Below are 24,833 nucleotides of genomic sequence, written 5' to 3'. Positions count from 1 at the left end.
ATGAAATGAATAACAATCACCGACATTGTTTTGTTATATATTATATTATATTAATTATTATATTATATTATATTATATTATATTATATTATATTATATTATATTATATTATATTATATTATATTATATTATATTATTACTGATAAAAATTAATTGTTAAAACTGGTAAACTGGTAAAAATTTATTGCGATTAATCACATCTGAAATAAAAGTTTGTTTTATCATAAGAAATATATAAATATGTATATGTGTGTGTGTATATATATATATATATATATATATATATATATATATATATATATATATATATATATATATATATATATATATATATATATACATACACACACTCACATACATATACAAAACATATATATTTAAAATTATAGATATTTTGTATCATATACAAATATATTATAGCTAAATATAAATACACGTTTTCTCAAATATATGCATGCATGTGTGTAATTATGTATGGAAAATAAATATACACAATACGCACACGTTTATTATGTCAACACAAACTATTAATTTGGATAAGTTTAATCAAGACAAATTTTTGTTCAGCACTGTTTATTATATTATATTATATTATATTATATTATATTATATTATATTATATTATAGGCAAGTTTATTTATATAGCACATTTAGATATTTGGATATAGCACAAGAAAAAAAAGAATTAAAAATTATTAAAACCAGATTAAATATATTATTATATTATATTATATTATATTATATTATATTATATTATATTATATTATATTATATTATATTATAATATATTATATTATGAAACATATTTTATTTGCTTTGACTGGTTACAGGCTTTGTTCCTGAATATTGAGAGATGAGAACTTCCTGTAAACCATAGTAAGAAGTAGAGAGTTCATTATTAATTGAAACAGTTGCACCTGTTTGTAAATATGGTTGTCAGTCTCAAACACAGACTGTAAAAAAGCCTTGCTAACAGCACCAAGCTGTTCACATAGTTTTTTTAGCTAAACGTACCAAACGAGGTTTTCCCCCTTGTATATCACTTTCTAATACCGATAACTAACATTCCCATGTCAAGCTTCCCATGTGAATCTCATCATTTGCATTTGCCTCTGTCAGAAAAGAGATGCAGGCAGGCAGCGTGTTAACATCTGCTGAGGGAATGTTGAATAATTTAAAACATTCTCATTACTTTTGTAAAGAGAATAAAAAATGATCCGAGCGTGCAGATGCACCGAGGCAGCTACTGTTGAATCCCCAGAGTACCATTTGCTTATTTTTTTGTTGTTTTTATGGTTTATGGTAATGCTTCAGCCTCCAGGTTGTTTCAATCGTTTTTGTCTTTTAACTGAAATGTGTGTGTGTGTGTTTTGTCTTTTGTGTCTTTCCAGTATTCAGTCTGCAGGACTTGTGCTGCCGTGCCATTGTTTCCTGCACCCCTGTGCACCTAATCGATAAGCTGCCACTTCCTGTGGCCATCAAGAGCCATTTGAAGTCATTCTCCATGGCGAACGGCATGAATGCTGTCATGATGCACGGCCGCTCGTATTCGCTGGCCAATGCCGCCGGAGGCAGCAAAGGTAACAGTCTTAAACGCTCCAAATCCATCCGGCCGCCACAAAGTCCACCACAGAACTGCACCAGGAACAACTGTAAGATCTCCTAGCCTCCAGGCACAGGGACGGGCCGCCCCCCCTCCCTTCACTTATATAACACTCAGGTGCACGCGGACAAACACACAAGGAAAGCGACACAGGGCTGGGTCGATGACGCAACACGGGTGTGGCACCTCTCAACACGGGGAAAGCAGCAAGTGAAAGAGCACTTCCTGCTGCTACTAAGAGCCACATTACTCCCTCACCTTGCTGCAGTACACCATTTATCACTCATGCGGTGACCACCTACAGCATGTTTCCTGCCACGCTAGCGCCCTCTGCTGGAGAATCCATGCAGATCAAACCCTGCAGTGGCTGCTGAGAGGCTGCGATTTTGAAGTTGCTTTATGGGCTTTTTCCGCTTTGGTTGTGTTATTTGCTCATACTCCTAATCCTCAGTGCTCTGCATATGGTGTTTTTTTTTTGTTCTTTACAGGGGTTCTGTTTTCCCTGTAGAAAAGCTGAAGTACCTCGAACGGTCACATGGTCTTGCATGCATACCTACAGTGAGAGGGCTGAGGCCATTTGTAGTGCTTACATTTGAACTGATGTATTAAAAAATGTGATTTGCACTGCGAATTGGTCGTGTCTGAATTTGATGGTCATTTGCACAGTGACTTAATCACCAGAGAGAATGTGGACTGCGGGAGCACTAGGCACAAACATTTCCATGGCACCTTTTATTCGCCTTCTTTCCATTATGAAGATCCAGCAAACTTTGATGAATTGTTCCTCATTGGGTCAGAAACCAAGGATCGCAGGAAATTTCTCCTCAGGGGACAGTATTGGCAAAGGGTTTTTAGTCTGTTTTTAGTTTATTTTTTACTCTCAGCTCCTTTCCTTCTCTGACTTGCATTTCCCGCATGTCTGTTTTGGGGTTATTTGTTATATTTCCAATCTTATAACCCTACACTGTAATTACCTCACCACTCACGTTCAGACTTCAAGCCTTGCAGCCTGATTTTCTCCTTCATATCTCCTGCATTTCAGTTCTCTCCTGATATATTTTCAGCACAATTTTCAGCAGTCTCTGGCTAAAATGCTCCGTGATTTAATCACACATGTGTTCTACCAGTTTTCAGTGTTGTAGCATGAGTTCAAAAGTCAGGTCTTAGCTCGAAGCCCTTTCAATCTGCACACGCAGCATGACTTCTCTATAGATGTATGTCAGAATGAAGGATAATAAACCCGCTCAAGCTTGCTCCTAAATATCAAGCACAATAGAAACGTCATAGCGCTCCTTTTAGATCTCGAACGTGTCAGAAGCGTCTGCTTGTTTCTTTCGGATCTGATGAGCTGTGCTTGTTGAATTATGGATGCTTTTCAGTTGATCAAATCCCCCTCTTTTTCTCTTTGCTTCTCCCACCCCCTTCATCTCAGGGACGAGCCCCGGCCTCCAGCTACAAGAGCTGCCCAATGAAGCCTGTTTAAACCCGGCTGAGCGACGGCTGCCAGCAGGGGGCCTTTAAACTTCCCTTAGAGGGCCTTAAGCTCTTGGTGTTTGACCTATAAGCTATTCGCTCCAGGGCTTTTGCAGTCGCTATAGCTGATAGAATGAACCTGGCACATGTTCGGTGGTGCATTTAGAGCAGTTGTGCATAATAGTGTCCATCTGTTGGGTGACTTAAATACTAAAGGGTCCACAGAAGGTGTTTTGGTTCCCCTGTTTTAATAATCCTGAAAGGCTGTGGTTATAGAAATACTACAAAGAAGTGTTTTGTTCCTTTTCTTGAGCATCTTCAGAATCTTGAGTAGGTATTAGTTTTGAGCCTCTCACCTGAGAGCACAAGTTGTTCTCTGTAATATCGTTGCACGTCATACAGTGCAAAGAAACTCTGTGACTTAGTTAGAACGTTCCATTTCAACCTCTCTTTTTTGGTATTGTAAAGTGTTTTCTTCTTTGTAATCGAAGCCTCTGTTTTAAAAACACGCTCATGGTTTTTGCGTGTGATGGTTGACAGTATGATGGGACCCTCTTGGTGTTGCCAAATGGGCGGTTTTGAAAGGTGTGAATGGGATAAAGGGAAATGTGATTTGGTGGAGCAGTAGGAACACAATTGTAAACACTATTTTCTGTTGGTTGAAGCTAAAAGCTGCTGAATAACTTGCCTAATTATTGGACATTCTTTAAACAACGACAACGGGGGGAACATAAGAACTTTTTTTAAATTATTGATTGTACAGTTCTTAGTGTATGAAAAGCAACAACTTTTTTCACAATAAAATGGATAATGTTATCAGTAAATGCAATGCTTTGGGGTTCTTTGTATCCAGCAAGTTAATAATAAATGAAAATAGTAATTTGTTTTTTTCGTATTTACAAAGATATCTCATCAGAATAGATGTGTATTGGTGGAAAAACAAATCAAATGTTCATTTGACAGTATTTGTGGAGCCCTGCACAAGAAATGAGGGGAAAAAAAGAATGTTATTGCTCATTTTAGCTTAATTCTGTCTATTAATTGACATAATTGAAAAAGTGAGAGAAATATTACTAAAACTTGGGAACTATTTAATTAAAAAAATGTCCACAAATTAAGTCTTGAGATTAGATTTTTAGTTTTTGGCTACAATGTCTATTGTTTTTCCACATTTCAATTTGCAGGGCTATTGGACGAGCACAAAAAGTCATTCCTGCATCATTACTATTGATGTTTCCGAACAACGTCTTTTCCCATGTAGTAGAGATGATAGTTAATGCAATATTTACAATTCAATATATACAGCATTGTTCGATTTGTGGTTTCACATATCCATGGGCAGTGTGTTGATCCAGTTCGGGTTGTAGTATGTCGTCTGGTCAAACTCCTACATGAAAGAAATGAAGGTCAGGGTTTTTAAAAGTGCCTGCAAATAGGTGACCTTCAAATACTTGTTTAACTAATAGAGCAAATGCATAAGTGTTCATTTCCATCTTTACACCGTAATGGGGTATATGTACACAGACTTATAATTTCAGCCACTAAGCCTCAGCGCTTTCGATTTCCATTATAAAATTGCCACGTTTAAGGTCTGATTTCTTTAAAAGTCAGTTATCTTCACTGCCTGATAGACATACTATAGAAATTGGGTCTCAGAGCGGACAAGAAGCACTGCATTCAATTCTATTTTCCCCCCTCCAAGTCTTGAAAATGTGACAATTTATTTTACCTTATTTAGTGTTTTCAAAGGAGTTTCTTAGCTCGCCTGCTGATCCTGACGGTACTATTGGTTAAAGTCTTTCATTTCGCTTTTCACTTGAACAGCTAAATAAATGCTTAACTCTATTTAACTGATTGTATTGTTATTACATCACAACATCGGTGCTTTTAAAAAGAACCTTATGAAATTGGTCACATTAAGCTTTCTCCGGAGGTTTACCGTTGGCTGAAAAACACGAGCTGTGCATATGCCCCATTATCTCTGTTTGGAAGTGGTTAGTTTTTCTGGAGGTCTTTGGAAATCTTTGTGTCTCTCAGAAGAGATTTAAATTCCATCCTAATCTCCCAGGTCTGTTTTCATACTTTTTTTTTTTGTGATAATTGCAAACACCTACTGTTTCATGGACAAACTCTGTGATCTCCAGAGAAATTTAATCCCGTCCAAATGTGAAATTCTGATCATTTATTTGCCCAATGTCTTTCCTGATGTGTTTTGGGCTTACCTGAGCTACTGTCCGAACACTCCCCCGCATACTGCGCCTGATAGGCTGTGTGGATGAAGGAAAAAGTAATGTAATAAAATACATTATTTATATATATATATACAAATATATATATATATATATATATATATATATATATATATATATATATATATATATATATATATATATATATACAAATTTTATCTCTTAAAAACTTTGCTATAAAGTACAGCTATGTAAAATACATAAAAGATACAGCATACACTGTCAACTTTGCTTTTAACTAATTTAATGTTAAATATTATTTAGAATTAACATTTATAATTAATAAATGCTGTAGATTGATTAATCGTTGGTTTGTGTTAGCTAATATACTGTAGTTACCTAACTAATTGTACAAATAAAACTGTTAACAAATAAAAAATTAATTGTAAAATGTAACAGGGTATCTGCAGGGTCTTAATGTCTTAAATATCAAAAGCTAAATTTTAAGCCTTAAAGTCCTAAATCTACTGAAATGTGTTGTAGGTATTAAATCTTTTTGTAACATGTATTAATTTTCCTCTTCATTTTATTACTTTTTAGACTGAAGTAATTGACAGCTGTGTTTTGTTCTATTCTTGTCAAGGGTTAAAAAGTCTGTGAAGGAATATATTTAAAAATTCATTTAAAAGAATGCAAAAATTATTGAAAAAAATATGATTGTTTTATTAATTGATTGAATTTTTTTTGGTAATTTTTTTTTATTTGGCAATTGAAAGTCTTTTCTAAGTGGGATATTCGGGTGAAACAAATTCTTAGCATTTAGCCCTGTATAAGTCTAAAATGTCATTCATAGTGGTCTTAAGTCTTTTAAAAAGTCTTAAACTTCACTTGGTTAAACCTGCAAAAATCCTGTTTAAACAACTTGCAAATTGTTAGCATATTTAAACTATTGTGTTCTCTTGAGAAACTTATGGAAAATATAGTTTTAGCATGTTTTATATTATTTGCATCATATAATTTCTTGAGGGAATGCAGATGGGAAAGGAAAGGTTTTGTGATGTTATATTAAAATATTATTTTTCCACCAAGGAATAAGCTACAGTGCTCCGCATATATGATTACACCCCTCACAAATCTCTCATTTAAATTAATATTTTCTATAGGATGCTTTAAAGTATTTTATTTGTGCATACACATTAGATTAGTCCATACTGAAGCCACATCTCGAGCTAATCGAACAAAATAACTTTTGATAATGATCCCAAATTAGAACAACTGAGTTTATATGTTAGGGAAAAATGTAAATAAAAAAATTCAAAGAGCAAAATTTAAGAGAAACAAATACATTTGTTGAAATGTTGTAATTTGTAATTCCCCCCCCCCCCCCCCCAATATTTCAAGAGTTTAAATGTATTATCCTTCTATTTTTAAAGGCATTTGGTGACTAAAACATAATTTTAATAAATATATTCATTCAATAAATCAGTTTTGTTCAAATGCGCCAAAAATATATGACCTTAGTTTATTGAAAAATGGATAAAAATATTCATTTCCGAAATGGGGTATGCTCAGTTATGCTGAGCACTGTAGTTAAAGTTTACTAGTCCTTTGTATGTAGGCTATTCCCGTTAAAAAAAAAAAAAAAAATATATATATATATATATATATATATATATATATATATATATATATATATATATATATATATGAACTTTGCTATGTGTAACTTTTTACTAAATTTGAAAACGTTTAATCACAGACTTTAAGCGGCTGTGGAGTTTGAAGACACAATCACTGGTGTGAAAGAATCTTCAGTAGGTGAGTACCCTATAAACCTTCTAATGACTTTTACCCTGACTTCTGTTGTCTCTGGGCTAAAATCTCCAAATTACTTTTTGTTTTTATTAGTAGTACAATATCTTACTAACGATAACTAAATGCAAGAAGAATGGTTTTATTAGAGTTTCTGTCTTGTTTCTGGTCAAAGATCTTAAAATTCTTGAATCAAGGAGGGTTTTAAAGACAGGTTAAAAATATTGCATTTTTTTTTTTTTTTTTTTTAGAAATATTATGTCAAGATACAGAGCTGTGTCATGCTAGGCAGATGGGTGATTGTTAAAAACTGGAAATCTTCCAGTGGACCACCGATCTTTGAGTGCATCTCAGAGACAAGTGGCAGTCCTACAGTTTACATGGAAGGATCGAAATTTGTTTTGTAAATGGGGAGAATTTCTGTGACCCACGCTGCTAGCAAACATAACGAGATAAAATAATGATTAAGGCTATTATATTGAAAACATAATTATTTATTTGATGTTATTTTGTGTGTGTGTGTGTTGTTCTGCTTATCTAGTATTGCTTTGCATTTGATATTCATCTGCATTATTTGCAAATAAGAAAAATCAATAAAACGTTTAAATCATTTAAAAAAAAATAAATGTCAAAATAAAGAGTTTTTCCTTAAGTAAAAAAAAAAAAAAAAATCTGCCAATTTTGGTAAGCAAAATTATCTTATTAAAGGTAAAGCAAGATTTTTTCCTTACCCCATTTGCAGATTTTTAAACTTATTTTAAAGGAAAAACTTACTTAATTTTTTCTTATTTATAAAAACAAGATCTTACTTTTTTATTTATCTAGAAAATACTTCTTTATTTTACACTTGATTTTTACTATATGATCAATTAGTCCTGAGTGCATATGTTTTTTGTTCATTATAACTTATCAAGCCCCTATTATGGGTTTTTGAAGCTCTAAGTGAAGTGAAATATCCTGCTAAGGCATAAATCGAAATGTGCACCATGTTTAAAACTATTGATTCATTTATAAAAAAAAGTCGACTCGTAGTGCTTCAAATGAATCGTCTCGGTAAGAAATCTTTAGACATTTTGTCGTGACGCCGGTACGAAACTTAAGCCCCGCCCAATTGTTGCGTGTACAAACTTGGGAAAATTGAAACCTGCGGCCCCGCCCACAAACACTGTAGCAGATCCAGGTTGAATCAAGTCGTGTAGCAGCTGTGCTCAGCTGGATATTATTGGAAGTGTGATGGAAAGTTAGTGTTAAAAATAAGTGTGAAATTACGGGAGTTTTCCAGGATTAATTACAAAATGAGAGAGTGGTGGGAGAAGGGTCGGAAATATGTTGTATGTTGTATGCTCACACATACACTATGCACTCTGACTACTTCAGTGTTGTTGATAAGCTGTGGTGGGCATTTCATCGGTCCAATCAGCACAGATTAGCATCGCGCTAAGGAAGGTTTTAGGAACAAAGGAATCGCTGAACGATTCATACAGGAGCCGCTGGGAAAATTAGGTAAAAATAAATGCAAATCATAAGACAATGAAAGTGTTTTTTGACTTTGCATGCATATCAACTTGTTGCAGACCCTTAAAACCAAAATATGACCCTTTTTAATGTATAATAGGGCCTCTTTTATCATGTTCTAACTTAATTATACAAGTTACGTAAGCTGTTTTATTCAGTCTAGCATAATATAAGTTTAATGGACTTGTAGGGTTAATTTGATTCAGCTTAATTTAAGGCAACCAGTGTTTTTACAGTGCAGATATTTGGACTATATAAACAAGACAAAAACTCTAAGAACCAATTTTTGTGGTGTAGACCAGACCGTATACATGAGAAAGACAAACCTGAGGACTGTAAGATGCTATTTCTCTTCTCTGCCTTTGGATATTTTGTAGTTTGTTCAAGAGAAACGCTTTGTCCTTTCCTCCCTGACGAGCAGATAAAAGAAGAGTCGTTGAGGTTAGAACTATTATCCATATATAGCAGTTCTTGATGACACTGAAGCACAGAGGATGCTTAAAATGAGCTTCGTATGATCTTGGCACTCACATTTACAATCTGCTCTCGCAGAGACTTGATGAGCTGTTTCCGTCCCTGAGTGATTTGCCAGAGAAAAAAAGTGATAACTCTGAATGGAGAGACAAAGGAATGATGAAAGAATCAGAAAGTCTCCAGCTTTCCCGGAGAAATATTGGATGTAAAAATAGATTATTATTTTATTATTTTCCTATAAATGTGTAGTTCGGAAAGATCCAGCTTGTGGACTTACAGTACGATGAGGCTAATCAGATAGTAGAAGAGTTCACTTCTTAGGACGTTTTCAAATATCCACCAGACCCAGTGGGTTTCAGGAGGGCCCTGAATTGAATCAGTCCAATTGAAAATGGTGTGGAAGGGGGTTTTGAGACCCTGAAAGGGCCCACACTGATCTGAGGGCTGCAGGCTGCAGAAGAGGTTCACACAAGATATTTTACACTGTTGCATTTTATTGGTTTTTCTATTCAAAGATGCAAGCAAATATGGGTATAGATTTTTTTTTATTTTTTTATTTATTTATTTTTTTACATCAACGCCCCCCTTGACTTCTCCATATGTTCACGATATTCTGTATCAAGTATGTTAGTATCAAGGATTTGCTAAATATTTAGTGCTTCAATTTCACCACATGAAAGTATTTGGGAATTTGGCTGAAACTCTGTGTGAAACTAAAAAAATAAGTTTGATTATATTCCGAGAAATGTATTTTATTTTTTTGTTGTGGTTGTATTTTGTTGTGGCTTGGTTTATTGACTTTTTTTCTCTTATTAAATTAACTCATCTTCTTTTTCATTTCCAATTGATTTCCGATTCCGATTTTTAGATACAACACTGTAAAATACTTTTGCAGCTTGTTCAAACTGCTTATTTAAATTGAGCTAAATCAACACAATTCTTGAGTTTTTTTTTATAACAACTTGAATTTTTTATGTTTCATCCACTTAAATTTGTAAAAACAATTAAGACAACATAAAGAAATTTTGTGGAACCCTGCAATTTCTACAGTGAAGAACACAAATTGCTCAGTTATTATTTTACAATGCCCCTTTTTATAGATAACACAATACACAGTTTTAAAAGTCTTATAAATGTATCTTTTTTTTCTTGCTATGAATGTATCAGGTTATAACAATTAGCTTTATGTGAAATTGTTGAAGTGTGACATCAGTCTAGTGCATTTTTACATAGACAAACTATTTAAATAAAAACAAAATGCTGGTTCCACGCAATTCCTCCATGATGTCCCAACACAAAAAGATTAAGCTAACTGAATCATTATTACAATTTATGTAGGCTAGAAAATCTGCTCTAAATGTAAAACTAAATCAATTGATAAATACTTCACACACGAAGGTGTAAACATGCACCCCATAACAAAGGTGGAAAGTTTTTGCATTTCATATTTAACAAACACTTTACTATGAATTTAATGTAATTTTGCTCACATGGAAAATTAAATATTCATCGGATGATGGCATTATGCTACTGTACTGTTAGCCCATCGATAGATCTGTCCTTCACAACACAATCACAGCAGCGATCTCAGATCAGCTCATCTAGACATTTTAATCTGATGATACGCAAACCTGTTTGAAGAACCAAATTAGCTAGAGATCAGTTACTAAGATTAAACGAATTGTATCCAGGATCTGCCAAATCACCTTAGATCATTTAACCAAGGTACGAAGAACGGATCCCTATGCTTGCACTTGTTTTGATCCAGGAATGCAAAACCTAGTTCAACCACTGGATGTCAAACTTACATATGCACCTTTAACAACTGTGTTGTTTCTTATTTAAACTCATTTTAATTAAGTAGTTTCAACAAGCAGGAAAAGTCTTTTTTTGAGTGCAGACTCTCTGAAAAAAGAAGTATGTTTAAACTATAATGCTTTTAAAAAATTTAAATTGGCATCATTCCCACCTAGATGTCATACCATAAAAGTTTAAATGTACTTCTAACTTTCTTTTTTTATTATGTCTCTTCCTTAGACTTCCATTTTATCTACAAATAAAATTAGAAGTGAACCAAAACTATTTGCGTACCAGCAACAATGACAAAACATCACTTTTAGGTTGACCGTCCCTTTAGGAGTTGATCTGGAATTGTTTGATATTCATAGAACCATAAATGCAGCTACAGACAACACTTCATGCATCAGTTTGTCTGATAACAGTTGATGAAACTGTAATTGAAAATCTAAAAAGTAGAAAGGCTCAAACCTCCAGACGGTGAAAGCCACCATAGACAGCGCTCCCACGAATGAAGGGAAGAAGAGGAGAGCGATGAAGACGGTCTGTATCTGTGCAGCTCTGCCAGTGTGTTTGGGAGGCTGACAGTTCATACTGAGACTGAGCTGAAACGCAATACCAGATTAAAGCCGTGGCAATGCAATCATGAATGCAAGGGCACAATACTATAATGGTGCTTACCTTTTTTAGGTAAAAGATGATGAACAGTTTAAGGACTTGCATTACAGGAAGTAAAGGGGAGAAGTAAATTCCGATCCTGCACAGGAAGAGAGATAAAAGAGATGCTCGTCAGCTGGAAGGAATATCAAAGTATAGACTTTAAGAGATATTGACTTACCAAGCCAGAGTCTGAGCATAGATCAGATCAAGTACATTCCTCGCAATGTCAAACTCTGGGACGCCCAGACTTTGGATGCACATGGTTCCGATTACACTGTAGCAATTTTGAAAAAGTGAAATGAAAGTGAATCGATTGATTTTGTGTCATCTGTAATCAGCGATTGCTGTTCATGGTGAAGAATGCACGGTATACTCTTGAATAGAACTGTAACATAAACCATCTTCTCAGATTTATTCATTCATCGCTTTGTAAAAACACAGCTTATGGTACAAAGTAAAAGGCAAATATATCATTTACAGTATAGCGCTGTTCAATTATTGAGGTAGGTAAGCAAATTTTTAAAGAAATTGACGCTTTTGTTCTGCAAGGACACATGTAAAAAAAAAAAAAAAAGAATTCTCTTTTAAATGAAAATAAAATGTAATTTACCAACCCCAAGCCCTCCAATTTTATTTCACTTTCATTGTAACCCACACAAAGATTCAACAAACATTAGTGAAATCCTAGAGATGGTCGTGTGTGAAAATCTCAGTAGATCAGCCCGTCTGGCACCAACAACCATGCCACATTCAAAGTAACTTAAATCACCTTTCTTCCCCATTCTGACGCTTTGTTTGAACTGCAGCAAATCGCCTTGACCAAGTCTACATTGAGTTGCTGCCATGTAATTGGCTGATTAAAAATTTGCATTGGAGTGGTGTACCTAATAAGTGGCTGGGGTGTGTACATTGTATAATTAAAAATGACATCAAATTTAATGCCTTGTAAAATATAGTTTAAGACTTTTTAACAATTTTTTAAGACCCCACTGACACCCTTTAAGGTCCTTACTTATTACTTTTTTTTTTTTTTTTTCAAAAATCTAGTTCAATAGTCAGGATGTATTTGAGTTCCAGTTTTTGACTTACTTGCGTAGGAATTCTCCAAAGAAAATGCCAAGCAGACAGAATATGAAGTCAATGATCAGAAGTCGATATACACTCTGTCCTACAAAGGACTCCCAACACTATAATAAAAAGAAAAAAGATTACAAACAAACAAAGAGGCATAATAGTGCTTTATTGGTAACCCATGTAAACATTTAATTATTGGTGCACCTACTGGGATTTTGTCAGGAACAAAATTGAGCCAGTAAAAGCAAAGAATTCCAAGAAGGGACATCTTCAGAATAATATTTCTAGGAACAAACCGAATAATGAAGTGTTAACAGTTACATAGTTAACAGTGGAAATCTGATGCTTCTGGTAATTATAACAAAACTCTGATCGCACCTTGCAATGCTGATGTAGATCTTAGCCCGTGGGTTGGAGTAAGTCTCCATTTTGCCAATGAGGGAGTAAAGGAGAGGCACAATCAGGTTGATAAGCGACACAACCACGGGCAGAAGCAGAGTAGACGCCTCAGACACTAAATCATTTGGATCTTGGTTGAAACTAAAGGTCTGTAGGGAAATATAAGCGCAGGCTGAATGCAATGTATTTCTACTTAATGTATTGCATGAAATCGCTTACTGACCTGCTATTTAGCAGTCAAAAAACTTGAGCTGTCATTTTTTTTTTTTATTTGATTAATGAAAAAATGTAGCAATGAATTAATCTTTATAATCACATATTAAATTAGGTTGAGAAATTACTCCCAAAAGAAAAAATATATGTATGATTAAACAGAATCTATTGCCATAATGTAAATATTAGGCCTATATGGCCATGCTTTCTCCCCCAAACCCCCTCCCCCTTTTTTCCAGTTATAAATTTGTGTTTATTTATATATATATATTTTTTATTTTTCAGATAATTGCAGATTTAAAACCAGTTACTAAAATGCTTCAAAATACCTTTAAGTTTCACCAAAAAAAAAGAAAACCATACAGTTTCAAAACAACACAACGATACAAATGCAAAACAATGGCATCATTTTATTTTTTTGTGTGAACTATCCATTACATTTTTCTTATTAATATGAATATATTAAATATGTTTTTATATATAGAAATAAATACATTTAAAAAAAGTTACTAAAATTGCCAGTAGGTGATGGTATTTGTCTATTGAATTGGGCACTAAGCCATTAATTCATTTGATTCATTCAAATGACTGATTCATTCAGCAATTTCGTAAACTGCTCTTAATATGAATGGCCCAGTGAGTTATTGGTTCATCAGATATGTTCAAAACAGATGTGAGCATAAACTATATTTCGCTATCCCACAAGTGCACAGGATTGTATTTCGGATGAAAGGAAAGTGACTCAATATGCACTGAAAAGACTTCTCATAATAATAACATGACGAATGCATTACGTCTGCATTGCAATCAAGTTAGATTAAACCTATTTTAGCAGTAACAAAGTGATTACGTGTTAAAAATAGGTCCCATATCTGGATGGAAGACCACATGGGAAAGCAAGGTTGCTGCCAGAATTGGTGTTAGTGAGACCAGCAGTGGGCTGTGTGGGACCTAATGCCCCATTATATTGATCGAGACTCTACTGCTCAGTGAGCGCCGTCTTTCGGACGAGGCATTAAGCTGAGGTCATGACTCTTTGTGGTCATTAAAAATCCCAGGATGTCCTTTGAAAATTGGTAAGGGTTTAACCCCGGTATCCTGGCCAAATTTGCCCACTGGCCTCTGTCCATCACGGCCTCTTAACCTTCCCTATATCATAATTGGCTTCATCCCACTGTCTCCTCTCCACCAATTAGCTGTGTGTTGTGTGCAGTCTGGTGCAGTATGGCTGCCATAGTGTCATCCAGGATGCGGCACACTGGTGGTGGATGAGAAGAGCCCCCCAACCTTACCCACCCACCAAAAAATAAATGTGTAAAGCACTCTGAGTGTCAAAAAAGCACTATATTATTAATGTAAGTTATTTTTTTTTAAGTAAGAAATTGATAGTATGTGTTTTCAATAATTTTAGAATGAACTTACCAACTGTTCCGTACCCAGAAAGTAGATGCCTGCACCGGAGCCTAAGGCAAGTAATAAACAGAGCAGCCAGGCTACTAAGTTAAGGGACAGATGCTTTATTCTGTCAGACAAAGAGATTTTGTTTTTCATCTGTAGCCTTTCTGATAAGGACTCCTGGAAGACACGGGCAGAATAAGCCAAGGGAAGCAGAAAAGAGATGATGCCTTTCAGAAATATAAACGGGTATGAACCTTGAGCTGAATGCCGAGGTTGTTCTTGTTGTACTGTATGGCTTTTTCATTGACGACACTGAAATCCCAGCTGCACAGGAGACGCCAGGCTCCTCCAGAAACGGGGCCTGTTTCTAGCACAAAGTTCTTCTGAAAGGATCTGGACATGCTGTGGAGGAGGACAAGAACACAGGTCTTTTTTTTTTTTTTTTTTATTGCCTTTGGTACATTGTAACAGTAGCTTGTTGAATCAGTCGTCACTTCAGTTCATAGGGTGACCTCATGAGTCAAAGCATGCAAATTTCCAAAACAATCATAGCCATTGACTTAAATGCCATAGGCTAATTCAAATGGCAAATATTCCATATGTGAAATCTGGGAAAATGTTTCACTGCTAAACAGAATGGAATAAGTCATATAGAACAAAGCAAGTCTTGTATTGCTTGTATCCCATTAAAGGCCATAACAACTTTCAGTACTCCATAATATGTTACCTGTAAATAAGAGAAAGCCCACACAGAACCATGTATGCAGCTATGGTGAAAAAGTAGGCCAGCTGCATGTTGTAGGCTGGTTTGGATACAATCACTTCACCGTCATAACCGCCATAGAACAAGACTGTCTGGTTGAAATAGCCCTGTCGAACAAGATTTTGTTACTGTATATTCTATAGACCATTTTGAAGGATGTAAACAAAAACAATGGTCCCAATGTATTTCCTGTTTTACATTTTTAATGTATATAGCTTCCGACAATCCGAAAAGAAACACATTGATAAATAATGTTACGATAGAAGTTTAAGTTAGGATTGTATTGCCTCTTGTCACAGTTATGAAATAGTTTGATAACAAGCAGGAAATGTTCATGGGTCAATGACATCGCCTCATCGAAATGAAAAAATTAGGTTTCAATTCATTAAAGGGATTGTTCACCCCAAAAATAAACATTTGCTCACCCTTACGCGCTTTCGAACCTTTGAGTTTCTTTTCTGTTCAACACAAAAGATGATATTTTTGAACAATGCTGAAAACCATTAGCCATTGACTTTCATAAAAGGAAGCAATTCAATGGAACTCAATGGAGACCGGTTTCAAACTTTCTTCAAAGTATCTTCTATTGTGTTCAACAGACGAAAGAAACAAGTGGAGGGAGAGTAATTAATGACGGTTTTGTTTTTTGGGTGAACTCTTAAAGATTAGTTAACTGTTAGAGCATTTATTAAGATGGATAAATGCTAATAAATACATATGCTAAAAAAAGTAAACTTGAATTAACAGAATATTTATACATCAATTAGAATAAATAATGGCTGCACGGTGGCGCAATGGGTAGCACGTTGTTCACCTCACAGCAAGAAGGTTGCTGGTTCGAGCCTTGGTTGGGTCATTTGCTGTTTTTGTGAAGAGTTTGCATGTTCTCCCCGTCCTCTGGTTTCCCCCACAGCCCTAAAACGTGGTATAGGTGAATTGGGTAAGCTAAATTGTCCGTAGTGTATGTGTGGGAATGAGAGTGTAAGGGTGTTTCCCACTGATGGGTTGTGGCTGGAAGGGCATCTGCAGTTTAAAACATATGCTGGATAAGTTGGCGGTTCATTGTGCTGTGGTGACCCCAGATTAATAAAGGGACTAAGTCAAATGAAAATAAATGAACGAATGAATGAATAAATAGTGTACTTTTTATTTTTTTTAAATTAAGGTATTTTATTGGCAACACTGGTTATGTAAATAACCTTTAAAAGAAAGTTCTACCAAAGTTTATTTTCTTATTTTTTTCCTGTTTAAACTAAGAAAAGCTTTTTATAAAAGGGTTGGGTTAGGTTGTATTACTTGTATTGGGTTGTGTTACTTCTATTAGAACATGTTGTCCACACTAGAGGCTTAGAATATTGTTTAAAAACTAGCTAGTTTGTAATTTCAGCTCCAACGTTTGTTCCTAAAGCTGAACATAGCTAGTAGAAACTGTATAAAGTTTAACATAGAAATTTGATACAATTGATGTATCATGATATTACTGATACTATGCTGTACATTCACAAACTACATTTGAAATGAATGAATGATAATCTTTACAAAATGTATAATGATGTTTATTATGCACTGTAAAAAAATGTATTCCACAACTGATTTGTGTAGGGACAACATAAAGGAAATAAGTTAACTTCTTAGCTTCTACAGACTGAAGTGGATTGGACATACAATTATGTCCCCCAAAAACTCAGTAATTTGTGTTGTTTCAGCTCAATTGAATTAAGTAGTTTGAACAAACGTTTTAGATGTGATTTGACTGAACATCACAACACCAACTGGTGCACACTAGGCATGATTTTAAGGTTTACAGCGATTCGGGAAAACAAAAAAATTCCCGTTATACCATTCCTAAGGTATACAGTATGTAAGGGTTTTAATTGTATTTTTAGGTTTTGTAAATAAATGTGTGTTTTTGAAACTAATGAAGAGAGCAGAGGTTAATGATTTATTTGACCTACTTAGCCTGACATGTTTACTGTTCAAAAATATTACAAATGTTTCCTAAAATTAAATATATTGTGTTCAATAGGGGAAAAAAAAGGTTGTTTTTACCCAGACATACTGTGAAACTTGGTGTTTTTATCCAAGGTACCGTCAGAAACTTATGCTGGGCCATGCCTAATGATATTTACTCTTTAGTTCAGGTTAATATTGAATAGCCGCATGATATTCTCCCCCTAAAACATAAACTGATGTAAATATATGAACGCTATCGTATGGATTAAGGATTCTTTGTCAAATAAAACAAGAACTGATGCAATACAGTTCATCTGCTGGTTTTAATTTATTCCTACTGCTGCCTGGAGGCTTCTGTAAATATTTAGTTTATGGATTTATGTTTTAATTTAGTAATGGTGTGATGCAAGTATACTGTTTACCAACTTTCAAAGCTAAAAAAAAGGGTTGTAAACTTTTGAGCAGTGCTAATACACTCAAATAATTAGCAAGTTTGCTACTTGTTCAACTTACTCATTTGAAATGAGCCAAAACAACACATGTCTTGAGGGTTTTTTAGGGGGACAACTTAATTGTTTTATGTTCAATCCACTTAAATTTGTAAAAATGTAAAGCTAACTCAATTCCTTCATGTTGTCCCAACACAAATCGATTGTGTGGAATCCAGCATTTTTTTACATTGTATTTTAGCTAGCAGATAGAATGTTGTGTTGAACGAATGTAACATTTAGAGTCAATTGAATAATAACTCACCACGCCAGTGAGCAGCTCAAGTCCTCTGAAGCCTGTGACATGGCTGATATTGGGCGCATGGACAATTTGTGGGATTGTGATGAAGCAGAAGTTGATGACGAAGGAGAAGACGTTGAACTTCAGCAGCCATTTGAGAAACAAGAAGTAGGACAGGACAGAAGTGCCAAATCTGCCCCCGATCTCCTTCAGAGTATCTTGCCATACAACCAAACGCTGCCTGGCGGATGTCAAGCTGGCACGAAACCTGCGGAAAGACTGAAGGTGTGTTTTGTTTTCAGAATAATGATATAGTACTATGATGAATGTGAAATAAAAAACACATCTAGATTTAAAATGTGTGTCATCTTCTTACTAGAGACACCTGTTGACGACAGTCTGTGGGGAGGATGGTTTTCGAGAGTTTGATGTTGTTCACTCTGTTCCTGTTGAGGTGATTGCAAGTTCAAGTTTAGATCAGGCATTGTTGGAAATATTGCATAAATGTATGATAATGCAAAAGATATTAACCTGATTGCTTTCCTCTCGTTATATGACATAGGTAATGACCGTATCGCTTGAAATCTGGCTCCGGCTGACAGGTCTGACAGATCTGATACCAGTTCAGACGTATCTGGGGACAAAAGTAAGGATTGTATATGTTTTTTTTTTTTGTTTTTTTTGATACACTTGTGTGTTATTTTTAAATAAATAAATATACAGTTTATGTAAATTATTATCCCTCCTGTGAATTTTTCCCAAATGATGTTTAACAAAGCAAGGAATTTTTCACAGTGTTTCCTGTAATATTTATTCTTCTTTTCTGTAAATTTTTCGGTAAAATAAAGGCAGTTTTTAGGGTCAATATCATTAACCCTGTTTTTTTTATTTATTTTTTATTGGATACGAAACAAACCATTGTTAAACAAAGACTTGCCTAATTAACAACAAATTAAAACTTGCCTAGTTAACTTTATTAACCTAGTTAAGCCTTTAAATGTCACTTTAAGCTGTATAGAAGTGTCTTGAAAAATATCTATTAAAATATTATTTACTGTCATCATGGCAAAGATAAAATAAATCAGTTATTAGAAACTAGTTATTAAAACTAATTATGTTTAGAAATGTGTTGAAAAAAGTCCTCTCTTCGTCAAGCTTAACTTGATCAGGACTTTCAGTTTTCTGACTTGAACTGTATTCAACAGGGATGGATTTAGGTGATTTGAAATACATTTTTAATCCTAAAAAGATTTCAATTGCAAATAAATTATTGTTAATTTTACCAAAAGTATAATTTTGTATACTCAAATTAGCACATTAGAATGTTTTTTGAATGACTGAAATTCAGCTTTGCTGTTATAGGAAGAAATTACATGTGAAGAGATATTAAAAAGGAAACACAATTAATATTTTACACTAATCATGTTTTATTGTGTATTGAATGCAGGCCCGTAGCCAGGGGGGTTGGGGTGGTTTGGATGACACTGACAAAAGTCCAGAGTTTATCCCATACATGAGTTCATCTGTTCTGACTGTTCTGACATTTTGAATGTTATGCCATCGTAAATGTAAAAATAACCCCTTGAAAAAGGCTTTAAGACCAAGCAAAATCCTGGTTTGACTTCAGCTGATCAGTTTTGGTCAATGCAAACAATTATTTTTCAAGACTCCCAACATCCAGCTATTCAAGAAAACATAAGCAAAGTCATCTTTCACGACTGTGTATTGTTTTAATAGAGAAAACATTTGACAAGTAACTTTTATTTTAAATCTTGGACTTTATTTAAAAAGAAAGAAATCATGACCAAAAAGTGTGAAGCACCAAAAGTGTCCCATATTAAAACTGATTGAATAATATTTTGGCTTTTGTTGTTATCCATGAATTTTTAAATGTACTTTTTTACAAGAGAGGCTAGGAAAATTGTGAAGAACTAAAGTATTATTATTATTATTATTATTATTATTATTATTATTATTTTATTTTATGTTTTAATTTTTTATTATTCAAATGGTCAAATTCTGACCGAGGAAAGTTGAACGTGGTGACCAGTTTATTGTTTGCCTAACAAAATACATTAGGCTACAGTTTGTAATTTAAAAGTTTTTTTTTCTAATGATATATGTGATATATATTTAAAAAAAATATATATATATATATATATATATATTTGTCATATTTCTTTATTCTAAATATTTATTAAATATTTTACTATTTAGCAAAAACAGTGCTTAAAATGTGATGTAAATTCAGTATTAAAATCTCATAATTAAATAGAAAATGAGGCAAATAACTAAAAAAGTCCACAATTTTGAGAAAAAAGAATCACCCTTTTACCAAGCTAGCTACGGGTCTAAAATGTGTAAAATATCTATAATTCATAGTTCTATGGTTGAGGAAAACACACACACACACATGTTTGTTTTTGTTAAAAGTGGGGACATTACATAGGTTTCCATTCATTTTATACTGTCCAAACCGTATATTATATTGCCCTCACCCCACCCCACCACTAAACCCAACCATCACAAGAAACTGTGTGCAGCTTTACTCTCTGATTAAACTCATTCTGTTGGATTTATAAGCATTTTGAGAAATGAGGACGTCACCAATGTCCTCATATTTCCATATTTCACCTCCTTTTTGTAATATCTGTGTCATACCCATGTCATTATACAGATTTGTGTCCTGATATGACACACGCACACACACACACACACACACACACACACACACACACACACACACACACACACACACACACACACACACACATTATTTTGGTGACATTTTTTCTTATTGTAGAGCATAGAATGACAAATGGTCTTTTTTCAGATGTGATTACATTGCTTTTAGATATCACATTATTAATATAAAAAATTCAGAAGTTAAGAAAGCAATATGAAATAACTTTATTTAGGGTTACTATTACCCTGATTTTCATAATTTTTTGACCAACTGTCGTTTTCTAAAAAGCAACAACAATTATTATAATAATAATAATAATAATAATAATAATAATAATAATAATAATAATAATAGTTTAAAGTACACTATATGTCAATATTTTCTATTGAAATGTGAGGAAATCTTATCAGACCTTATAAAGAATAAAACAAATATCAAATTAAATACCCAAAATAAAACTCATACCTAGTAGAGCCAGGCTATACTGGATCATTTTCAAATGCTTTATATTACAGTATATATTACTGATTTAGCAAAGACGATCTGATTCTAACAAACATGACCTACTGTTTTCAACTTCCTGCTGGATTTCATGTGCCGTAAGTCCCAGGTTTTCCAGAGCTGTGCCATGTTGTGGGTAGACACTCATCCTCCTCATCCTGCTTTTCAGATCATAGAGTTGTCCTGGCAGAGAATAAATAAATAGACTTTAAACATTACATTGTGTGCATAGGCGCTCCAGGAATAACAGACTGCGGTGTTTGCTGGGCTCACTAGACTGAAGGAACAAGGAAGTTGTGGTTTAATTGTAGGATACAAGGTACAAGTGGGCTGTATCTCATTTTATCTTTGTGTCCTGTTGTCCCGGTGACAGGTTTCACTGGCCAATGCCGCGCAGGAGGAACTCTGTGGTTTGGTGTTGTATTACATTTAAAAAGGTATTCATTAGTTATTCATTAACTGTCTTCCAGCTCGTCAGCAGCAATATAATGACGACATAATCATCTTCTGTTTATTTGATGGACGGCTGGAATGAATTATCATTCTTGGCAGAAAGATAAGATTGTTGCAGTAAGCACATAATAAAAGCGTAAATGTTTCGGCAGCTTAACCACGGATCTGTGCTTTGACCTGCTCTTATTTCCATTTCTCCTCTGTGGGGTTGGTTTATCATCATTTTGCTTTTTTTTTCGAAAGTTTTAACATCTGATTTTGGGATTTTGAACACAAATTGTAGTGAATATGTTCAGTCATAATGACCTGGTTTTAAAGACAGAGACAAAGCCAGGCTTAAGCCACAGTTAAATTAGTCCATAGGTTATTTATGTATTTATTTTTAAATGTGCCTTATAAAACACATTTCTGGTGTCTATCTTGAGACAAAACAAACACACTGACATATTTTCAGATCAGTAATGGCAGGTTTCTTGCATTTGAAACAGTTCAGACTAACATTTTAGTCTGAGATTACAGGCTTAATCTTTTTCTGTGAGGGGGAACTAGGGGGAAATGTAATTTCATTTATTCATTTTTATAGCACTAAACAACAGAGCATAGACCAAAGTGCTGTACTTAACTAAACCTATAAAGTGTAAACACAACAATATTAGCACATACAATAAAATATGAGTAGAGAATCAATGGCTCGATATTCTGTAGTTACAGACTTTATAGCAAGGGATGTGAAATAGGCTTTCAGGTGTCTTTCAACAGTGTTATGAGAGAGAGAAGCTTTAAGGAAGATTATTCTGTTTTATTATTATTATTTTTGGAGGTGGCATCGCAAATCTTTGTTTAGATTTTGTTCTCTGGATGGTTAAAATCTGTTAGTTTGAAGATCTTTAATCACAAGTTTTGAGGACCTAAATGTCCAATCCCCTTTAGTAACCCCTGCAGGAGGGCCCACGCATTTTGCGCTACGCCACTGGGCATACGTGACATGGTTAAAGTTCATTCCACTGTTATTAATGATATTTGTACATCATCTTGTGTCTACCTAGATTTTTATAATTATTAAATGGGTCACAAAAAGTTGTCATCATTTTCTATATTACCAATGTGGTATGTAGAAAGCATCATCACCCCACACAAAAAAAGCATTAAAGTAATGTATAGTCTATATTATAGTGTATTTTAACCATATATAAAGTATATTATACTTTATAAATATTGTTTATAAGTATATGATATATTATAATGTATTCACTTACATTACCTAATAATAAACAGTATTTGTAAAGCTTTTATTTATCATAGTCTCAAGCGGATTTAGCCAATAAGCAAGATAAGCGGCTGCTTAGGGCCCCAGGAAATCTGAGAGCCCTCAAATAAATACTTAGAAGTATAAATTATACCTATAAATAACTTATAACATCATTTTCTATCATATTTTGTATGATGAGGGACTAAAAAAACAAAAGGTTATTGTTTATTACATCTGCGCAAATGTGTCTCCCACTCTCAATCATGGAGCAGTCATATTATAGGTAAAGCTTTAGTTGTAAAAACAATATAGTTTATATATCGTTTTTAATTGTGAATTAATTTTAAGAAAACAAATCATTTAAAAAGTTTTTTAGAATGCTTTACATTATTTTTTTGTTTTGTGTTAAGACAAAATGTAGAAAAGGAGATTGAGTGATATGAAAAAAAAGAAGAAAAAAAAACAGCAAAATAAATCAATTAAAGATAAATTAAAATACAAAAAGTGCATTGTAAAACTTGGTCCCATGGCCGGAATTGCTTAGGGCCCCCAAATCACTAAATCCGGCTCTGATCACAGTTCAACATTTACTAATGCATTATTAAAATACAAATTCATGCACTGTTAACAAGAACAATGTACAACTGTATTTCTTATTAAATAACAGTGTTACTGCATTTACAACTTGGTGATTTCTAAAGCATAGGCCTACAGTAACTTTCGTGATAAACTGATAAACTGTAATAAATTCTGTGGTAGGCTATATACTTTGGTTTTTACAACAGTAAATTATGGTGTATATCCTTGTTATAGGACGTTTTGGTCTAAGTTGTTTATACATTTTATTACATCAACAATTAGATTAGTTTAATGTACACAAACAGTTTAGTACTTTTGGAGAACAAACATTTTTGACGCGAAGGAATGAGATACCAACTTGTGGCTTTCATTGTCGTTAAATCTGATTTGATTTGAGTAGAGTGTATGGCAGATATCGATTTACGGGTATGGCTAATCACTATTTCACATTTTATTTCTATTGTGCCATTATTGTTTTATTACCTCTGCTGCTGCTTTTAAACGATGTGAGAAAACCGTACAGAGGTTTTCAAACTGCTACACATCGTCGTTATAAACAAAATAACAATTAAACTACGCTTCAAGAAAATTACCAGTTTTAACCTCAGCCTCGCCAGCGTTGTGAAATCTTTGAAATAGCCTACTTTGACAGCAATTTGAAATGACAAACGTTAAATTAGGCTGTTTAAAGTTGTAAAAACAGTCGTAGTATGAGTTCAATGATAACGTAATCCATTTTATGAGCTAATTTCCCTGCTGAAAAATCCATCTTAAACCAGCCTAGGCTGGTTGGCTGGTTTTAGCTGGTCAACCAGGCTGGTTTTAGAGGGGGTTTGGCCATTTCCAGGCTGGTTTCCAGCCATTTCCAGCCTGGTCTTAGCTGGTCAGGCTGGAAAATGACCTGCTAAATCCAGCTAAAACCAGCTTGACCAGCCTGGTTTAAGCTGGACATAGCTGGTTTTAGCTGGTCATCTCCCAGCCTGACCAGCTAAGACCAGGCTGGAAATGGCTGGAAACCAGCCTAGAAATGGCCAAAACCCCTCTAAAACCTGCCTGGTCGACCAGCTAAAACCAGCCAACCAGCCTAGGCTGGTTTAAGCTGGATTTTTCAGCAGGGTTATGCTTTGAAGGGTTTACTTCTTGAAGAATACTGAATAGTGCACAAGTCATACAGTAGATGGCAGTATTGGAACATTCACCTTTTTTCCCTATTAAAAATCTGTCAGTTTTTTTATTATTATGAAGAAATATATTTAAACTTGACTTAAAATACTTTATATTTATAAAGGTTGGAAATAAAAGAGCTGAATATGA

The 24,833-nt window shown here is 34.2% G+C and overlaps 2 protein-coding genes and 1 long non-coding RNA gene across 3 annotated transcripts in view; 2 read left to right on the top strand and 1 right to left on the bottom strand.

The window, feature by feature from the left end:
- Positions 1-3,899, top strand: part of rab40c (RAB40c, member RAS oncogene family) — a 35,434-nt gene extending 31,535 nt beyond the window's left edge. Inside the window, exon 6 of the mRNA NM_001040348.1 lies at positions 1,391-3,899. Within this exon, the coding sequence (NP_001035438.1) occupies positions 1,391-1,665 (275 nt within the window). The 3' untranslated portion in view covers positions 1,666-3,899. The remainder of the gene's footprint in view (positions 1-1,390) is intronic.
- Positions 2,067-21,517, bottom strand: tmc5 (transmembrane channel like 5). Its single transcript, XM_005163920.5, has 18 exons — positions 21,305-21,517; positions 18,583-18,685; positions 18,428-18,497; positions 18,076-18,330; positions 15,334-15,476; positions 14,861-15,008; positions 14,631-14,783; positions 12,975-13,144; positions 12,805-12,880; positions 12,612-12,709; positions 11,701-11,796; positions 11,544-11,619; positions 11,334-11,467; positions 9,343-9,516; positions 9,123-9,201; positions 8,918-9,001; positions 5,298-5,342; positions 2,067-4,462 (listed from the first exon to the last, which is right to left on the bottom strand). Exons 1-18 carry the CDS (start codon positions 21,393-21,395, stop codon positions 4,400-4,402), a joined length of 2,058 nt encoding a protein of 685 aa, XP_005163977.1. The 5' UTR covers positions 21,396-21,517; the 3' UTR covers positions 2,067-4,399.
- LOC141381203 (uncharacterized) lies at positions 7,024-7,724 on the top strand. The gene is made up of 2 exons (XR_012400998.1): positions 7,024-7,082; positions 7,328-7,724. It is a non-coding gene; the product is annotated as an uncharacterized lncRNA (long non-coding RNA).
- Positions 21,518-24,833: the final 3,316 nt, after the last annotated feature.

Source organism: Danio rerio, chromosome 3, assembly GCF_049306965.1.
Source record: "Danio rerio strain Tuebingen ecotype United States chromosome 3, GRCz12tu, whole genome shotgun sequence".
Classification (NCBI taxonomy): Eukaryota; Metazoa; Chordata; class Actinopteri; order Cypriniformes; family Danionidae; genus Danio; species Danio rerio.
This window is presented reverse-complemented; position numbering and strand designations above follow the sequence as displayed.